This window comes from Amblyomma mixtum, chromosome 7 (assembly GCF_055824585.1).
Source record: "Amblyomma mixtum isolate Tamu chromosome 7, ASM5582458v1, whole genome shotgun sequence".
NCBI classification, from domain to species: domain Eukaryota; kingdom Metazoa; phylum Arthropoda; class Arachnida; order Ixodida; family Ixodidae; genus Amblyomma; species Amblyomma mixtum.
The window spans coordinates 89620603-89635887 of NC_143018.1; the positions used below are offsets into that span (position 1 = coordinate 89620603).

The 15285-nt window shown below is 51.7% G+C and overlaps 1 protein-coding gene across 1 annotated transcript in view; it reads right to left on the bottom strand.

Moving 5' to 3' along the window:
- Positions 1-9866, bottom strand: part of LOC149336790 (sodium-coupled monocarboxylate transporter 1-like) — a 52348-nt gene extending 42482 nt beyond the window's left edge. Inside the window, exon 1 of the mRNA XM_089554234.1 lies at positions 9531-9866. Within this exon, the coding sequence (XP_089410360.1) occupies positions 9531-9866 (336 nt within the window). The remainder of the gene's footprint in view (positions 1-9530) is intronic.
- Between the last annotated feature and the right edge of the window lie 5419 nt (positions 9867-15285).

Consider the following 15285-nt stretch of genomic DNA (forward strand, 5'->3'; position numbering starts at 1 on the left):
GGGCGTCTAGCTCCTTTAGTTTATGGTAAAATTTTGCTTCGAGTGCTGCTAATTTAGCGTCTATTTCTGGGGGCACGGGAGGGGGTGTGGCGTCTGTGGTGCGCTGTTTCTTTGCAGGAGGGGTGCTCGAAGTGTCTGTGGATGATTAGCTCGAATTAATGACAGGGGGTGCGGGTTGAGGGGGCATGGAGGGGGCGGGGGTGCTTAGGAGAGAGGAAAGGCGGCTTACCTCGTCACGCAAGGCCTTGAGTTCCTGGTCTCTCGGGTCTGCCTGGGAGGACTGGGGTGGTGGGGGTTGACGGGTGGTTTTGCCGGAAACGCGGTCTGCCCAGGTGAGACGCGTGGCGTTCTTGCTGCCATTCTGCCGGCTTGTAGAAGGCGACCGGGAAGCCGTCGAGCTGCGTCTGCTGGCTGTGCCTGGTTGATCGCAGCGGGAAAGCCGCGATGCACCCGGAGGAGAGAGAGCGTTCTTCGGGGACGCTAGTTTGCGGCCCCGTCCCTTGCAGTTCCCGGTGCCGGTCATATGAGGGCCTCCGCAGAGAATGCAGCTGGGGGTGCATGAGGGCACATCTTCCTTTGGGTGGGACTGCCCACAGCGGGGGCACTTATGGGATCTTGGGTGAACACACACGTCTGCCCGGTGACCAGGGACGCGGCAGTTAGTGCAGGCGTCTATATGCCCTCGATATGGTGTGCACCTGTGGAGGGCTCCTCCATAAAGGACGGCGCGTGGGACAGGTCCAGCCCGGAAAGTTATTAAGATGGAACGCGTGGAGCCCATTCGGCGGGCGTCCACGATGAGGGCGTCTGGGTTGCCGGTGAGCAGGTCTTGCAGGAGCTCTGACGGGGTCTCATTCCAATAAGCATTGGAGATGACTCCGCGTACTGCTCCGTCCGGCGGGGCTATGTAAGGTGCTACGGCGAATTGCTTGCCTTGGTGTGTGATGGTGTTCACCCGAACCAGAGCGAGCGCGTCATCCTTTAGGGGCGTGCTTACGATGCAGGTGTTGTTGACCGGGTGTACCCTGATTTGGGTACGCGCTGGCTCCTTAAGCTGGGACGCCGCTTGGAGGATGGCCTCTCGTAGTTGTCGGGGTGGAAGCAGGTCCAGCTGCAGCCCGCCTCGTGATCTAAAAACGATCTTGTAATCTGCAGCAGGAAGCGGTGGCTGCTGCCGCGAACGCTGCGCAGCTGTGCGCGTTGCTTGCAGGTGCGCTGACTTTTCAAGGCATGGAGACTTGGGAGTACCGGTAGCAGAGGCTGCGCCCTCCTGGCGTCGGGTTGTTGAAAGGACGTCCTTGGAGCGAGCAGGCACACTAAGAATGTGCGTCCAGTCCCTTGGGTCGTAGTCGTTGGGGTTAAGAACCTCTCCCTGCACCTGCACCTCCATGATGGCGTTGGTGGCGGAAGCGTCCGTCGGAGTAGGCCTAGCTCAGGCGGAGTGGTCACAGAGAAGAAAGGGCCGTGGGTGCCCGAAAAAGGGCGTAGGCGGGCCAAAAATTGATGGCGCGCAGCGCTCACATTCGCAGATCCGTGGGTGGTGAAATTTTTGGTGAAATTTTTGGGCACACACGTTCTCGGAACTAACTCAACAAGCACGCCTTGCCCGTCGACTCTATCCCCCTCCCCACCCCCGCCTATCCCACTCCCAACAAATCGTCTGGAGGCGACTCCAGACCCGAACTCTTCCTACCCCTCAGCTTCTATCCCACTTCCGCCATGTTTCCCCAGAGTGCACTCTCTGCGGAGAACCGCACGCCACCCTAGACCACATCCTCTTTGGCTGCCCTGCCGATCCTCCCCCGCAGGGACAGCCCGCCATCGGTACATGGGAGGAATGGGAGGCCCTCCTTGCGTCGCAGGACCCGGACGCGCAACTTCGCTGTGTGAACCGGGGTGCCAGTGCCATGGCCCTACGTGGCCTGGACACATGCGCGTAATGTGAGGGCTGTGCGGTGGCCCTGAGACCTTGTACGGTCCAAACTCACTTGCTCAATAAAGTTTTCCATCCATTCCCTTGCAGTGCGGTTGGGGTGTTCTACGAGATATGTGAGACAGCTACTGCGTCATTTCCTTTCCTCGAAAACAAAAAAAAGAGGTGGTCATAAAAATCTGCTCTTCATTCTTGCAATGTTCGTTCAATTTTTTGACATAGGCCGATAATATATAAACATTAACTTTGCTTATGCCCGACGTGAGATGCAGGTTCTGTCATGTAACCTTGGTGAAGAGAGTAAGCCATGAAAAAGCACTACTTTTGCTTGAGACGGCAGTGAGCTTTCGAGCGTTCCATGTAGTGGCTTGAAGCGCTTGTGGTCCGGAATGTTCGGCGCCAAGAACAAGTAAAGTGTCCGGGGGGTCTCCCTCTAATATATTTATACTCGGTGTGCGTGTGGCAAGAAATTCAAGGTCATCGCTGAGACTTTCCAAATTCGTTGATGGGATTATCCACCGCGGTGGCTTAGTTGTCAAGGCGCTCGTCTACCAAGCCGGAGTACTCGGATTCGAACCCAACCGCAGCGGCCGCGTTTCGATGGCGGCGGAGCGCAAAGGGCGCTAGTGTGCGTTATTCTGGAGACCTCCACTGCAGCACATCTTTCTCTCTTTCAAGTTTCACTCCCACCTCCCTCCCTTTCCTCGGGGCGCAGTTCGGGTGTCCACCGAGATATGTGAGCCTTGCTGCGTCATTTCCTTTAATAATAATAAATTTCTTTTTGAGGAAAAGAAATGGTGCAGTATCTGTCTCACATGTCTCGGCGTACACCTGAACAGCGCCGTAAGGGAAGGGAGGAAGGTAGGAGTGAAAGAAGAATTCAGTAACTTTTTGAAGCGAAAAGATAAACTAGGCTAGTCAACACCGACGCTAGCGTGGGCCCCACGCCAGCTCAACCCCCCGCCCCACCCCTCCCTAGATAACAAACACGCAACACTCTGGCGCAGACTACAGACACACACTCTCCCCTCACCCCTTAACCTAGCCCACTATCATCCATCCTTTCCCACTCCCGCATGTGCGCTATGCCCAGAACCTTTCGCTTCTTCCCTCCACATGCTTTCCCTCTGCCCGGCGGACCCTCCCCCGCGGGACCTAGAGAACCTCAAGACCTGGGAGGACTGGGAGACCCTGCTGCGTTCGGAGGACCCGGCCGTGCAGACCATCGCCATCGGCCGTGCTGCCAGTGTTATGGACCTCAGGAACATAAACACTTGAGTGCAGTGGGGTCTTGCGGGGACCCTGGGGCGTGCCCCGAATTCCTCTTGAAATAAAGTTTTCTCTCTCTCTAGTCAGAAAAAGCCGCAGGTGTGCATGCATGAACTGCGTGACGTCACGGTGGACACCCGAACCGCGCCTTAAGGGAAGGAAAATGAAAAGAAAACTGGTTTTAAGGAAAGGAAACGACGCCTGTCTCTCATATCTCGGTGTACACCCGAAAGCAGTGACCTCACACGCTGCACAAATAAAAAAATAAAGAGAAGACAAGAAGTGCCTGTGGAACCTATCATATCTCGGTGGACACCCGAACCGCGCCGAAAGGAAAGGAAAAGGAAAAGAGAATTGGTTTTAAGGAATGGAAACGACTCCTGCCTCTCTCATATCTCTGTTGATACCCGAACCGCGCCGTAAGGGCCTTAAAGAAAATGAAATGAAATGAAAATTGCTTTTAAGGAAAGCAAATGCCTGTCTCATATCTTGTACACCCGAGAGGAATGCACGCCACAGTACAAGTCTCTAATGCAACCTTCTAAGACAGCACCATATTCACTACACGCGCGGCTCCTCCGCCGCCTTGCCGCAGCTTTTCGCTTCGAGATATCCAGGATAAACCTTAGCTAAGCCACAGCCAAGTTTTACGGTACTCACCTATGAGGCATAAACGTGAAGGCTAACAAAAAAGGGCTCAACTTAAATCGAGAATAATGCAGCGAAATATGTATGAAATGGAGGAAAAAAGGACGAGGAAAACTTTATCAAAGTGAAGGGAAGTTGTGTGAGCTAATGGGCGGGGTCCTCATTTCAGCTGTGCTGATGGCAAAAAAAATATGTGTGGTTTAGCTCTGGCTAAACCTGGTCGGTTGCGAAATCCTCTCCTCCTCCGCTTATCAAGATGTTGGGCCCGTTGTTCTGCTGTTTCCTCGGCACGTCTTTTTCTCCTAGCTTCATTCCGTTTAGCCTGCCTAATCCCATTTTCTGAACTCGATACAGCTCGTTTAGCTTCTTCGGCTTCTCGTCGTTTCCGCAGTCGTTCTTCTCGTTGTCCCTCCGTTTCTTGAACACGTTGTAACCTCTTTCTTGCATTCTTCCTAGCTTGCTTGACTGTCGCCTTAGAGTTAAACTGTTAAGAAGCAGTAGAGAACCTTGTTCAAGATATAGACTCTTCGTCGGTGACTTTCATGGCGAGACTCCTCGAGGAGGATTGGCGTCCGGGCCGGTTCCCGTGCCTTTGCGTTCCTTTCGCCTTTGAAGTTTTCTCTCAGCAGAGAGGAAGCTGTCACTTGGAGACAATTACAAACAGGCTCTTTCCCAAACCTACATATACTAAACAAAATGCACCCTACGATATACACGGACAAATGTCCCTGGTGCAACTAAAACCTACTCTATACCACATCACATGGGCCTGCCAAAACATACACATGGTCCCCAAAATACGAAACCCGAGTGCGGAGCAGTGGGAGACTCTGCTGTCCAGCGACCGCTGTGAAGACCAACAAGGTCTGGTGCAGCGAGCTCAACGGGCGGCAGTGGCCAGCGGAGCCCTGGACTGAGGGCAACCGACCACTGATTAGAGGCGGACGACTTCGACAGAGAAGGCTCCTGGGGGTAAAATCAAGGAGAAAACGTCTCTGAAGATGCTCCCAAACCGCAGGAAAAAGGACTAGAGTAAAATAAAGTTTTTCCTTCCTTCCTTCCTTCCTCGAGGAGCGCCGCACGACCGGCTCCTCCTGGCTGCGGAGGAGAGAGCAAGCTGACGTCACGCGTCGCCACAGTAACGGAGAGGCTGACGTCACACCACCTGTTAGTCATGGCGGCGTCTCCTCGAGGAGCAGGGGGCTCCACGGACCACGCGACGAGCGGTTAGACCTGGTGTAGTATTGCTTTCGCAATAAAATTCAAAGATGCGAAAGATTTTAGAGCATAACGTGTTCGAAGCGTGGAGCCTGAGGTGCTCCCGTAGATTCTCTAGGTGGACTGTAGACTTACGAAGGCTTGAAGAAAATATAGACCGACATCGTGTTGGCAAACGTTCGGCGCGCTCGCGGACGCCGGAATTGGTCGGTAGTATCCGCGGATGCGTCGGCTACTATAGTGTACGGTTAGCTTATCATGCCTTCCGAAAGCTACCTTCCATTACAGCTGTCTCAGTTGCATCGGGCAGGGCATTATTACTTCTATTTTGAGAACCTAGACTGTCCTGGCTGTCATATTTGAGCTGCTGTAATTTCTAACAAATATCGTATGCAGCCGCATGTCGGACTGGACGAGAAGCTTGTGCAATTCGGAGAAGCACCAAGCTGATTAAGCGCTTAGATGACGGTATGTCCGTCGTCAAAAAAACGTGAGGTTTAAAAACATATCTTCGGATGATGATGCATGCTTTTTTATGCTCTTTTTAAAACTAGTCGCCACCTGTTAATGACCAGCCGCCTGCATAGGTGGAATGTGACATTCAAAAATGCTCTGGAAAGTATTGTTTGTATCAAGTACTTCAGGCTACGTTTCCAGACTGTCCGGCGGCAACTACAGCCTTTTAAAAATTCGTAATCTGCAAAATGCCCTTCCCTACTTTCGTATTTTCCTCTGGAAAGTACGAAAGTAGTGTTTGTAGATTCACTATGGAGTTTGAAAACTACTGGGAAGACGCTTAAACTATTAGGAGAATGCATAAGCTTCGCCTTATGAGCAGATTTGATAGCGCCTTCTCCTCGTTTTCTTCTCTTTTCGTTCCTTTTCTTTCTCATTTCTAACTGATTACCAATCCTCAATCACATTGCCGATCACACTATTGGACAGCAATCAAATTACCTATAACTTTACCAATCACAAATATCGAATACCAATCACTATTAAGGTTTCGCTCCATGGCACACTACGCCACTGCGCACTCTAGCACATACACACCATTCGTTTCAGTACAGTGAAGCATTCCTTCTCTTCCCATTCCGCGCAATTTCTGCCGCCTCATAAGCATATTTATTGTTGGTTATATTTTTTAAATTACTATAACGTCATTACAAATACAAAACACATGTTACTAAGTCATAAGCACCACAACATGTTAACGAGGCACCCCAGTAACATGATTGAACCAACAGCCCCATACGTTGCCTGTCAAAACTTGGTTACAAGAGAGAGGCGTGTTTCTGTCACGGGGACTAACTGTCTGGTATGCAGAAGACCACTGAGTATCGAACAAGCATTTCTCGATTGATGGGAGGCTGTATTCTTCTGGGACGTCCTGCAACGTACTCATAGAAAAGACCCGCCGTTCATACCCAGAGGTATCGGTTCCACGCTTTTAACAAGGAGCTGATTTCATATGATAGGCTGTCTTCATGGCTCGCATGCGATCTGGCGTCTCGAATGGCAGTCAGAAATTGTGATCCTGACGTAATCCTGTATGCAGTTATTTTGTACAGAATGTGTGTAAACTCCGTGACATCCTCAGGAACCATTGGTTTCTGTAATGAAGTCTTTGAAGTTATTTGATGTTCTTATTAAAATGATAGCCCATAAATTTTGACATCAAACTAACCGGCATGGTTGGGGTGTTTCTCTGCTGGTCGCAACAGGCAAAAAAGATGAAAAAAACCCTTCGTGGCCTGTGCGTTGCGTGCCCACATGGCATGCAGTGAGCCTGGGCTTGCACCCCAGTGCCGGCTATTTTCTTTTATTGAATTACTTCTAGAGTCTGATTTTTTCTACATTCCGAGATTTTGTTCGACTGCCGCACTCATCAGAAGGCCTCCACCCACCTACTTTTACTCTCCAGAAGGTCCAGCTAAGATGCGCACGCAGTAGCGGAAGGAAAAATCGACGGAAAAATCGAATTCAAAGACAAAACGGGAAGGAACTCTATGTAAAAGCGAAATCTATAAATCATACGGCTGAGGCAGGCTTGTCGCATCACATTATATGATCGCCGGTTTATTTTATGTACTGGGCGCTACTACCAGCCGAAGTGAGCTCCCACTTATAGCATGCGCGAAGAAACACGGTAGCTTTTTCCTGCACATTCGGTGTCGTTTGTGGTGTTACTACGCTCTGGAAAAGTCTACAGCGGACAAATGAGCCGGCACATTAGCATTAACATCAGGGAAAGGGAACCTCAGTTCATACTTTATAGCACTATAGTGTTGGCTACCTGCAGGTCTAATGGAAGTCTTTCTCGAATGACCGATGTCTGTGAGATAATGCACACTATGGCACGAGGCCGTGATAAAGGGTCGAGAGCACTTCTGACCGCTTACTTTCTCGAACAAAAAAATTGGCAGAGGCTCAGCTTGGTTAAGCCCGGAAATTCGAAAGCAACTTCATCCGTTTCTTCAGCTCGCATCCGCCGTGTCTACCGCCGCTCTACGCCGACGGTTGTTGTTGTTGTGACTGGGAGAAGGATGAAAAGGAAATGCACGGGCCTGCCTACTGGCTCGAGACGAGCCACCACCGCTTCTTCTGTTTCTTCAGCGCGCCGGCGTTTCCTTACTGCTGCATTCCGTTGGAGCTTTGCCTTATACACATCATCCGACATACCGAGGTAGCTCCACCACGGCAGATGAAGTGCTACCTTGAATGCTCTTCATCTGCCGTGGTGGAGCTACTTCCCACTCCCCGCATGTGCCCTATGCCCGGAACCCTTCGCTTCTTCCCTCCACATCCTTTCCCTCTGCCCGGCGGACCCTCCCCCACGGGACCTAGATAACCTCAAGACCTGGGAGGACTGGGAGACCCTGCTGCGTTCGGAGGACCCGGCCGTGCAGACCATCGCCACCGGCCGTGCTGCCAGTGTTATGGACCTTAGGAACATAAACACTTAAGTGCAGTGGGGTCGTGCGGGGACCCTGGGGCGTGCCCCGAATTCCTGTTGAAATAAAAGTTTTTCTCTCTTTCTCTCTCCACCACGGACACTGGGAGCAACCAAGCTGCTCCCCCACCTTTATCCCCTTGGTGTGACGTCATAGCAACGCGCGCCCTCTCGCGGCAGCTGCGCAGTGCGCCGTGGCAGCTCCGCCGCGCCCATGCTAACCGCGCGAGCTGGGGCCCTGTCTCTCTCGGTCTGGCGCGACGTCACATGGTCACGTGACAATGGTATGTGCGCGCGCCCTCGCGCGGCAGCTGGGCAGTGCGCCGCGGCAGCTCCGCCGCGCCCATGCTAACCGCGCGAGCTGGGGCCCTGCCTCTCTCGGTCTGGCGTGACGTCACCACAGGGGTCAGCTAAAGGTCAATGGGGGAAGCGCCACGACCACGCTAATGGCTCGAAAGTGAGAGCAGTATTGCTTTCGCAATAAAAAAGACCCTGTCAGAGATATCAGAGACACACCTCTAATCTTGCATCAAAGTGATAGCCGCCTTTAAGATGCGCATGTTGTGTGGGCATGCCTTGTGCGAAATATGCGTCGCTTATTGGCCTTATGTTTTTTATATAAACATCCTTATCTTCAGGTTGGTCTGTTTGTGCCAGTCTGATAATATAGATGTGCACCAATTGGCTCAGAATCTCACTGAGTTGATACACTTTGTGGTTTCGTTATCTACATCAGCGATCATATCGGGGCTACTTCATCACCTCCAGTAAGATTTTCACACGGCACCTTTAGACTTTACTCCGAAGCAAAAAGGGAACGGCCATAAATTATAAATCAACACTGCAAGCAACACGGCGCAAAGCACCCCTGCACAACTCAGCGTCCAGGATGCGGTAGACGGGTATTGCTATGACCAGGCAGCTGAAAGCCTCGGGACGCTGCCAATCACAGGACAAAAACCTCCCCTATTAGACACTGAAATCGCACTTGTCAAACGCCAAACTCAAACTTGTCAGATGAAATGACTGCATTTGGGGCTATGCCTACAGGGAGTACCTATCACTGTTGTGGATAAACCTGACAACATCGCTTCAAGTATACTAACTACTTGCAGTATAGGTATATATAAACTTCAAGTACAGAAACTACTCCGCAAGTACTCGTGAGACGGCGTATAGTTTTCTCTTTACAGTTCTCTGGGTGCATAGATTTGTCATGCCTTTTTACTTTCTACCCAGATGTAAATGCTGCGTCAATTCTTGAATAGTATCTATACACCTATTTAAAATCGGCCTTTTAACAATTACGACCTGGTTCACGTCAGTCATTTCTGTGGACGTCAATGAGTCTACAATTTTACTTTATTAAGGTTATTTTTGTTCACGAAGGTAGAACACATGGTCTTAGCGTTTCAAAAAGCCTAAATGGCATTTTTGGGGCCAGCGATAACATTCCAAAAAATATTCTAGTGCTACTCGTACGCTAGGAACAATCCACATTTCACCTACCTGAAAGACAGATGTGATGTTCAGCTGGTACAAAACAGGAACAACGATGCTGACAGCAAAGGGAATCAACACTGCGGTGTTCAGGCAAAGCCAGCCAAGGTGGAGTCCGTACGCATACATGTGTGCCGGCATTCCGACGACGCCGGTAGCGGAGCCCACAGTGGCCAGCACAGACGCGGCCAGAGGAAGCATCTGCAGCGACTTGCTGCCGAGGAAGAGCTCGTCCGTAGTCTGTCCGGAGGCTGCCTTGTTCCTTCGGATGGAGAAGTAGCATCCTACACCCAGACTGGCACCCGTCAACAGAGAGAAGACGGCGTAGTCCACGACTTTAGCCATGCTTCCTGGCAGAGACGGAGGAGCTGCGGACTCTGGGGATGTTTTGATAGGGGCGCCACGAAGTGCTCTGAGCAGCTGCGTCTGCACGTGCTGTCTGCCTTCCTCGCCTTAATTGCCGCGGACGAGCAGCTGCCCTCTATCTGCGGCAGTGGAAGGCGGCATAAAATAACTCTGGCGGAAACACTTCGTCACTGTTTGACATGTGCGACCCAATTTGGTATCCAAGCAGTTAGATACACCTAAATATTCGGAGCTCGTGTCCCCTATTTCGTGGATAGATGCACTTTTTAATTTCCCCAGGGTAATTGGTACACATATCGTAGTATGTGACACTGGAACTATTTCCTTTCGCCTCTTACCCAGTGGCAGTATTACCCATTTGCGACCAGGAGAATGTAGTCTGTTACAATCTGTTCTTTGTGCGCAGTGTGTACGGGCAATGATAGCGGGGACACACCTTTACATGTGGGGGGGAAACCTTTATATGTGCATCTTGGATGCACGTAAATTATGGGCGAGACTGCTTTGAAGAAGCTACAGAGGGCTACCCCATATCTCATATAAGTTCCCTTTACTGTATGTAACCAAGGAATGCGCTCTTGAACGAAACGCCTTAGTTACAACTCTAAAATTGGCTACCATCAGCGCCAAGAACTGCAGGCCAAGGCACGTCTGTAAGATCCCTCTGCGAAAATCGCCCTGTTCCGCACTACGTACACTCTTAGTCAGATTTGGCTGAGAAGCAAGAAAGGTTGCCAATAGCAGAGGGCCCATTCATCTTTATCACAGGGCTCGGTAGACATCATCGGCATCGTCACTGCTGGTGACTCTCCACGAATACTGCTCCCTTGTGCCGAGTAACGGCACAACGAGTAAAGACACCGGCAAGGCCTCATGTATTCTAAATGCATTGCGAGAAGCTTTGCAGGAGTCAAGATTTGAATCCTGAGTCTCCCCTACGAGAACAATAGCTGCAGTGTCTTTGTTACTAATGTGCAGAGTGGCGGCCGGCGCTCAGTGGTTAATGCCGCCAAGAGCAACGGAGAGACACGGTACAGATTGGAGCTACCTTATGTAGATGGCGCGACCACACCTTCCAGGCTGCGGGGTGGCTTCACGAACTGGAACATGAGGGTATGGTCCCTAGAATAGTCCTAGAATAGAAAGGAAGTGGATTTGCCGCGGGATCCGCCGAAAGCAGAGTCTTCTTAAACAACACATCACAAGTTGCACCTCTCCGCCAGACATAATCGCCCTACAGGAAACCGGCTGCTCACTCGCTCTCGCGGGGTACTCCGTCTACGAGGGGCAAGGGGAAAGCAAGGTCGCTACGCTGGTTGCGAAAGCAGTCACCGCAATCGGACACGACATCGACGGAACGGACATTGACCACGTCCTCATAGAAACCATTACCCAAAGGAGAAGCCAAGAAAGCACCTTGCTATTTAACGTGTAAAGCCCGCCAAGAAATGGGAAAGCCAATATCAGCTACCTGCTAGGCAAGGCACAAGAAGCAGCAGGCAAGAACGGTATCGTTATTCTGGGGGACTTTAATGCCTGGCATAAAAGCTGGGGATACGTTCGGGAAACGCAGAAAGGCAGGGATCTAGTCAGAGAAGCTGATTGTAGAAGGCTCATCCTCATCACTGACCCCACCCAACCAACGCGAGTGGGGAACAACATCAAACGATATTCGTGTCCAGACTTATCATTTGTCAGAGGGGTAAGGCACGCAAGATTGGAAAAACGACGGCGAAACTCTAGGCAGTGACCACTGCATCTTGCGCATCCATAGAGAAACCCTCCCGATCAGGAGACAACATGGCCTGGCTAGACTGACAAACTGGGAGGCCTATAGGAAATCCAGGGCACAGTCTGAAGACGCTAAGATCACGGATCACCGACATAAAAGGCTGGGTCGCAAGAATCAAGACAGACTGTTAACAACCAACCCGAAAGGTCGCCTTCACTACCAACACACCCGAGGTGGACAAACATCTCTTACTCCTTCGGGACGCCAGACGGGGCCTACTAAAACGATGGTGGTGGTGTGACATTTTTATTCGAACATCCTTTCTGTTAGGCGTTCAGTACATCCTGGGCCAAGGCGACGAGGGCACGTTGCAGTCTCAGTTCCAGGGAGGCGAGCCAGATGGGCCACGGTGGGGGTGGGGGGAAAGGATAGGCGGGGGACTGGAAGGCTGCGTGACACTGTGTAAGGCAGTGTTCTATGTCTGCATATGTGTGTGGACAGTTTGAGCAATGAGGTGTGGAAGTGTACCGGTATAGGTAAAGTTTGGCTGGTGCATGTAGGAGATTAAACTGTATTCGGCGAAGAATGCGAGCTTCACGGATCAATAAGGATGGGTGCGGTGGTGGTAAATCAGCTAAATCCAATTTTTGCTGCGCTTAGTATTCGTCGACAGTACGTTTGCAAGCCCTGACTGCCTGCTCCGTCGGTGGGCTCGTCCATGGGATCCCAAGCGCCCGGTGTATAGTTTCGCAGGCAAGCTGGTGAGCCAGCTCATTGCCGGGGATGCCCATGTGACCAGGGATCCACCGAAGGGTCACCGGTCGTGGGCTTAATGCTAAGAGGGCGGCATATAAGGCCGATCGAGTAGGGAAAGAGAGGGCTCTTTCATGGAAGGCACGCAGAGCTGCCTGCGAGTCTGTAGAGACAACGTATTGGGGGGCGGGGGGCAGGGTAGCAAAGTGTGTGATGGCATCTGCGATCCCGTGTATTTCTAGGGCGAGCGTGGAGGGTGGGGAGGTGTATGGACCGGTTGTGAAAGTGCTGGTTGTAGAGAGGGAAGGGTGGAGGAAGAAGGCTGCTGTGGAGCCCGCGGTTTCCGTGAGACAGGCGTCTGTGTAGGCCACCGCCGCAGCGTCCAAAGGTGGCTTGTGGTTGTATGCGTATGCCCGGCGACGGCCTGCGTGTGTGTGTGTGCGGACATGTTGCGTGGAATGGGTGCGAGGCGGAGGTTAGGGGGATAGATCGGAGACTGCGGTCGGTCTGGGAAAGAGATGGGTGCGTAGGGAGTCTGGGAAAGTATCCACTGTCCAGCTGGTGTACTGGACAGGGGGATGATTTGTCTCTCCCGGTGCAGGTTAAGGAGGGCTTGAAGAGGGTGGAAGAGGCCTGTTCTGTACAGGGTGTCTGTAGAAGCCTGAGGGGGGAGTCCTAGTGTTGCTTTATATAGTGTATTGAGGGCCAGGGTTAGTTTGTCTTGTGTACTTGTAAGTGGGCAGTAAGGTATGTAGTACAGGAATTTGTTCAGAGCCAGCGCTTGAGCAAGGCGGCTGGCGTGTGTCTCGGAGAGGCCGGCATGTTTTAAAACTACGCGGCGCAGTAAGTGTGTTACTGAGTGGCATGTGAGTATGGACTGATTGATGGCAGAGGTGAAAGTGTTGGAGTTTAGTGGCATACCCAGGATGCGACAAGAGGATGCCGGGATGCGCTGCCCGGCAAGTGTGAGGCAGATGGAGGGGTTCATCGTCCCTTGATATTTACCTCGTGTTATGAGTAAAAGTTCTGATTTCTCCGGAGCGGGTTGCAGGCCCGCTTGGGAGAGGTGTGAGGAAATGGTGTTAAGTGCATGTTGTAGTGTGGTTTGGACCTCTCCCGGTGAGCCAGCGGTGACCCACAAGGTGAGATCGTCTGCATAGAAGACGAAATGAAGGTTGGGAATATCGGCTAAGGCCCGGGCGAGTGGGACCATGCCTAGGGTAAAGAGGATGGGAGAGAGGACGGCACCTTGCGGAGTGCCACGAGTGAGTGGGATTGGGTTATACAGTTTGCCGAGGTAGCGGGTACGGGCAGAGCGGTGGGAGAGGAAAGCTCTTATGTAATTGTGCATGCTGTGTCCGCACTGCGTATCAGCTAGTGTGGTGAGGATGTGGTCGTGTGATATGTAGTCGAAAGCCTTGCGTATGTCAACGGTTACTAAGGCTTTGACCTGCGCAGCGTCTGACGCATTTGAGTTAAAGAAAGTGTGTTGAAGGAGAAGGAAAAGGTCTTGGGTGGATAGTGCTCGGCGAAATCCAATAAGGGTGTGGGGGAGATAGTCGGTGGCTTGAAGATGGGAAGTGAGGCGGGCAAGTACCATGCGTTCCATGAGCTTGCCCGCGCAGGAGGTAAGGGAAATAGGACGGAGGTTACTGATGCTGGAGGGTTTATTGGGTTTCGGTATGAATGAGACCAGGGACGATGTCCAGTCCACTGGCAGGGTGCCAGAGGTCCAGGCGTCGTTGATGACATTAAGAAGAAATGTGTTGGCTTCGGAGGGAAGGTTCTTGAGAGTTTTGTATGTGATTTTGTCTGCACCGGGGGCAGAGTGTGTGTTACAACGCGCGAGTGCTGTGTCAAGTTCTGTGTGCGTGAAGGAGATGTCTAGTGCGGGATGGGCTGGACCTTGATATGGTGAGTTTAAAGAGGATTGTGAGGGTGAGAAATAAAGTTGTTGGAGGTCAGTGAAAACCTCTGTTGGAGTGTGGGAGGCGAAGAGGCGTTCAAGAGTGGGTGTGGAATGAGGTTGAGGTCTGAGAAGGGAGCGGAGAAGGTACCAGGATGATTTTTGATGTAAAGTTCCGTCTAAGCGGTCGCATGTTCGTGTCCAGTGTTCGGTGTCGAGTGTCTTGCAGTGGGAGATAATGTTGCGGATTGCTTGTATTCTGTCGCGGAGCTGTGTGTTGTGTGGTTGTGTAGCTAATGTGCGTTGGAGACGTTTTCTCCACTTCCACAATCGTAGAAGGTGAGGATCAGGGTTGTCACGGGGAGTAGGATGAGAAATTTCACGTGTTGCCCGTGACTGGGTGTTTCTGAGATCATCAACCCATGAAGCGTAGTCGGAGGGGTTAGATGGGGGTGGGGGTGAGAACCGGCGAAAGTCTGACCACGAAGTGTGTCGCACCTTCGCCCTGCGTCGGGGGTGTATTGTGGGTATTTTGATGACAAGGATGGAATGGTCGCTAAGTAGGTATGTGTCAGTACTGTGCCAAGTAACATGTGGAATGCATAGAGCGAAGGTCAGGTCGGGTGTGGGGTCTCTGTCATAGGAGGAACCCTGTCTAGTGGGGCGTAAAAAGTCATTCAGCAAAGAGTAGTGTCGAGAGTATATATGATCGTGGAGCAAACGCCCTGCTTTTTGTGTGGTTGTGTAGCCCCACTGTGTGTGTGGTGCGTTGAAGTCGCCTGCCACAAGGAGCGGGGAAGTGATGGTTTGGAGGAAGTCGAAAAGGTGGGGTAGAAGGAAATGCTGTTTGGGGGGGTTGTAGAAGTTAACGAGAATTGTGGGAGGGGATGTAGGTGCAAGGAAGAGCTCGACGGCAACTAGATTCTGTGCGAGTATATCAGGAATCTGGAGGACTGAGAATTTGAGGTCTCTTCGGATCTATGCTGAGACCAGCGGTGTTCGATCCG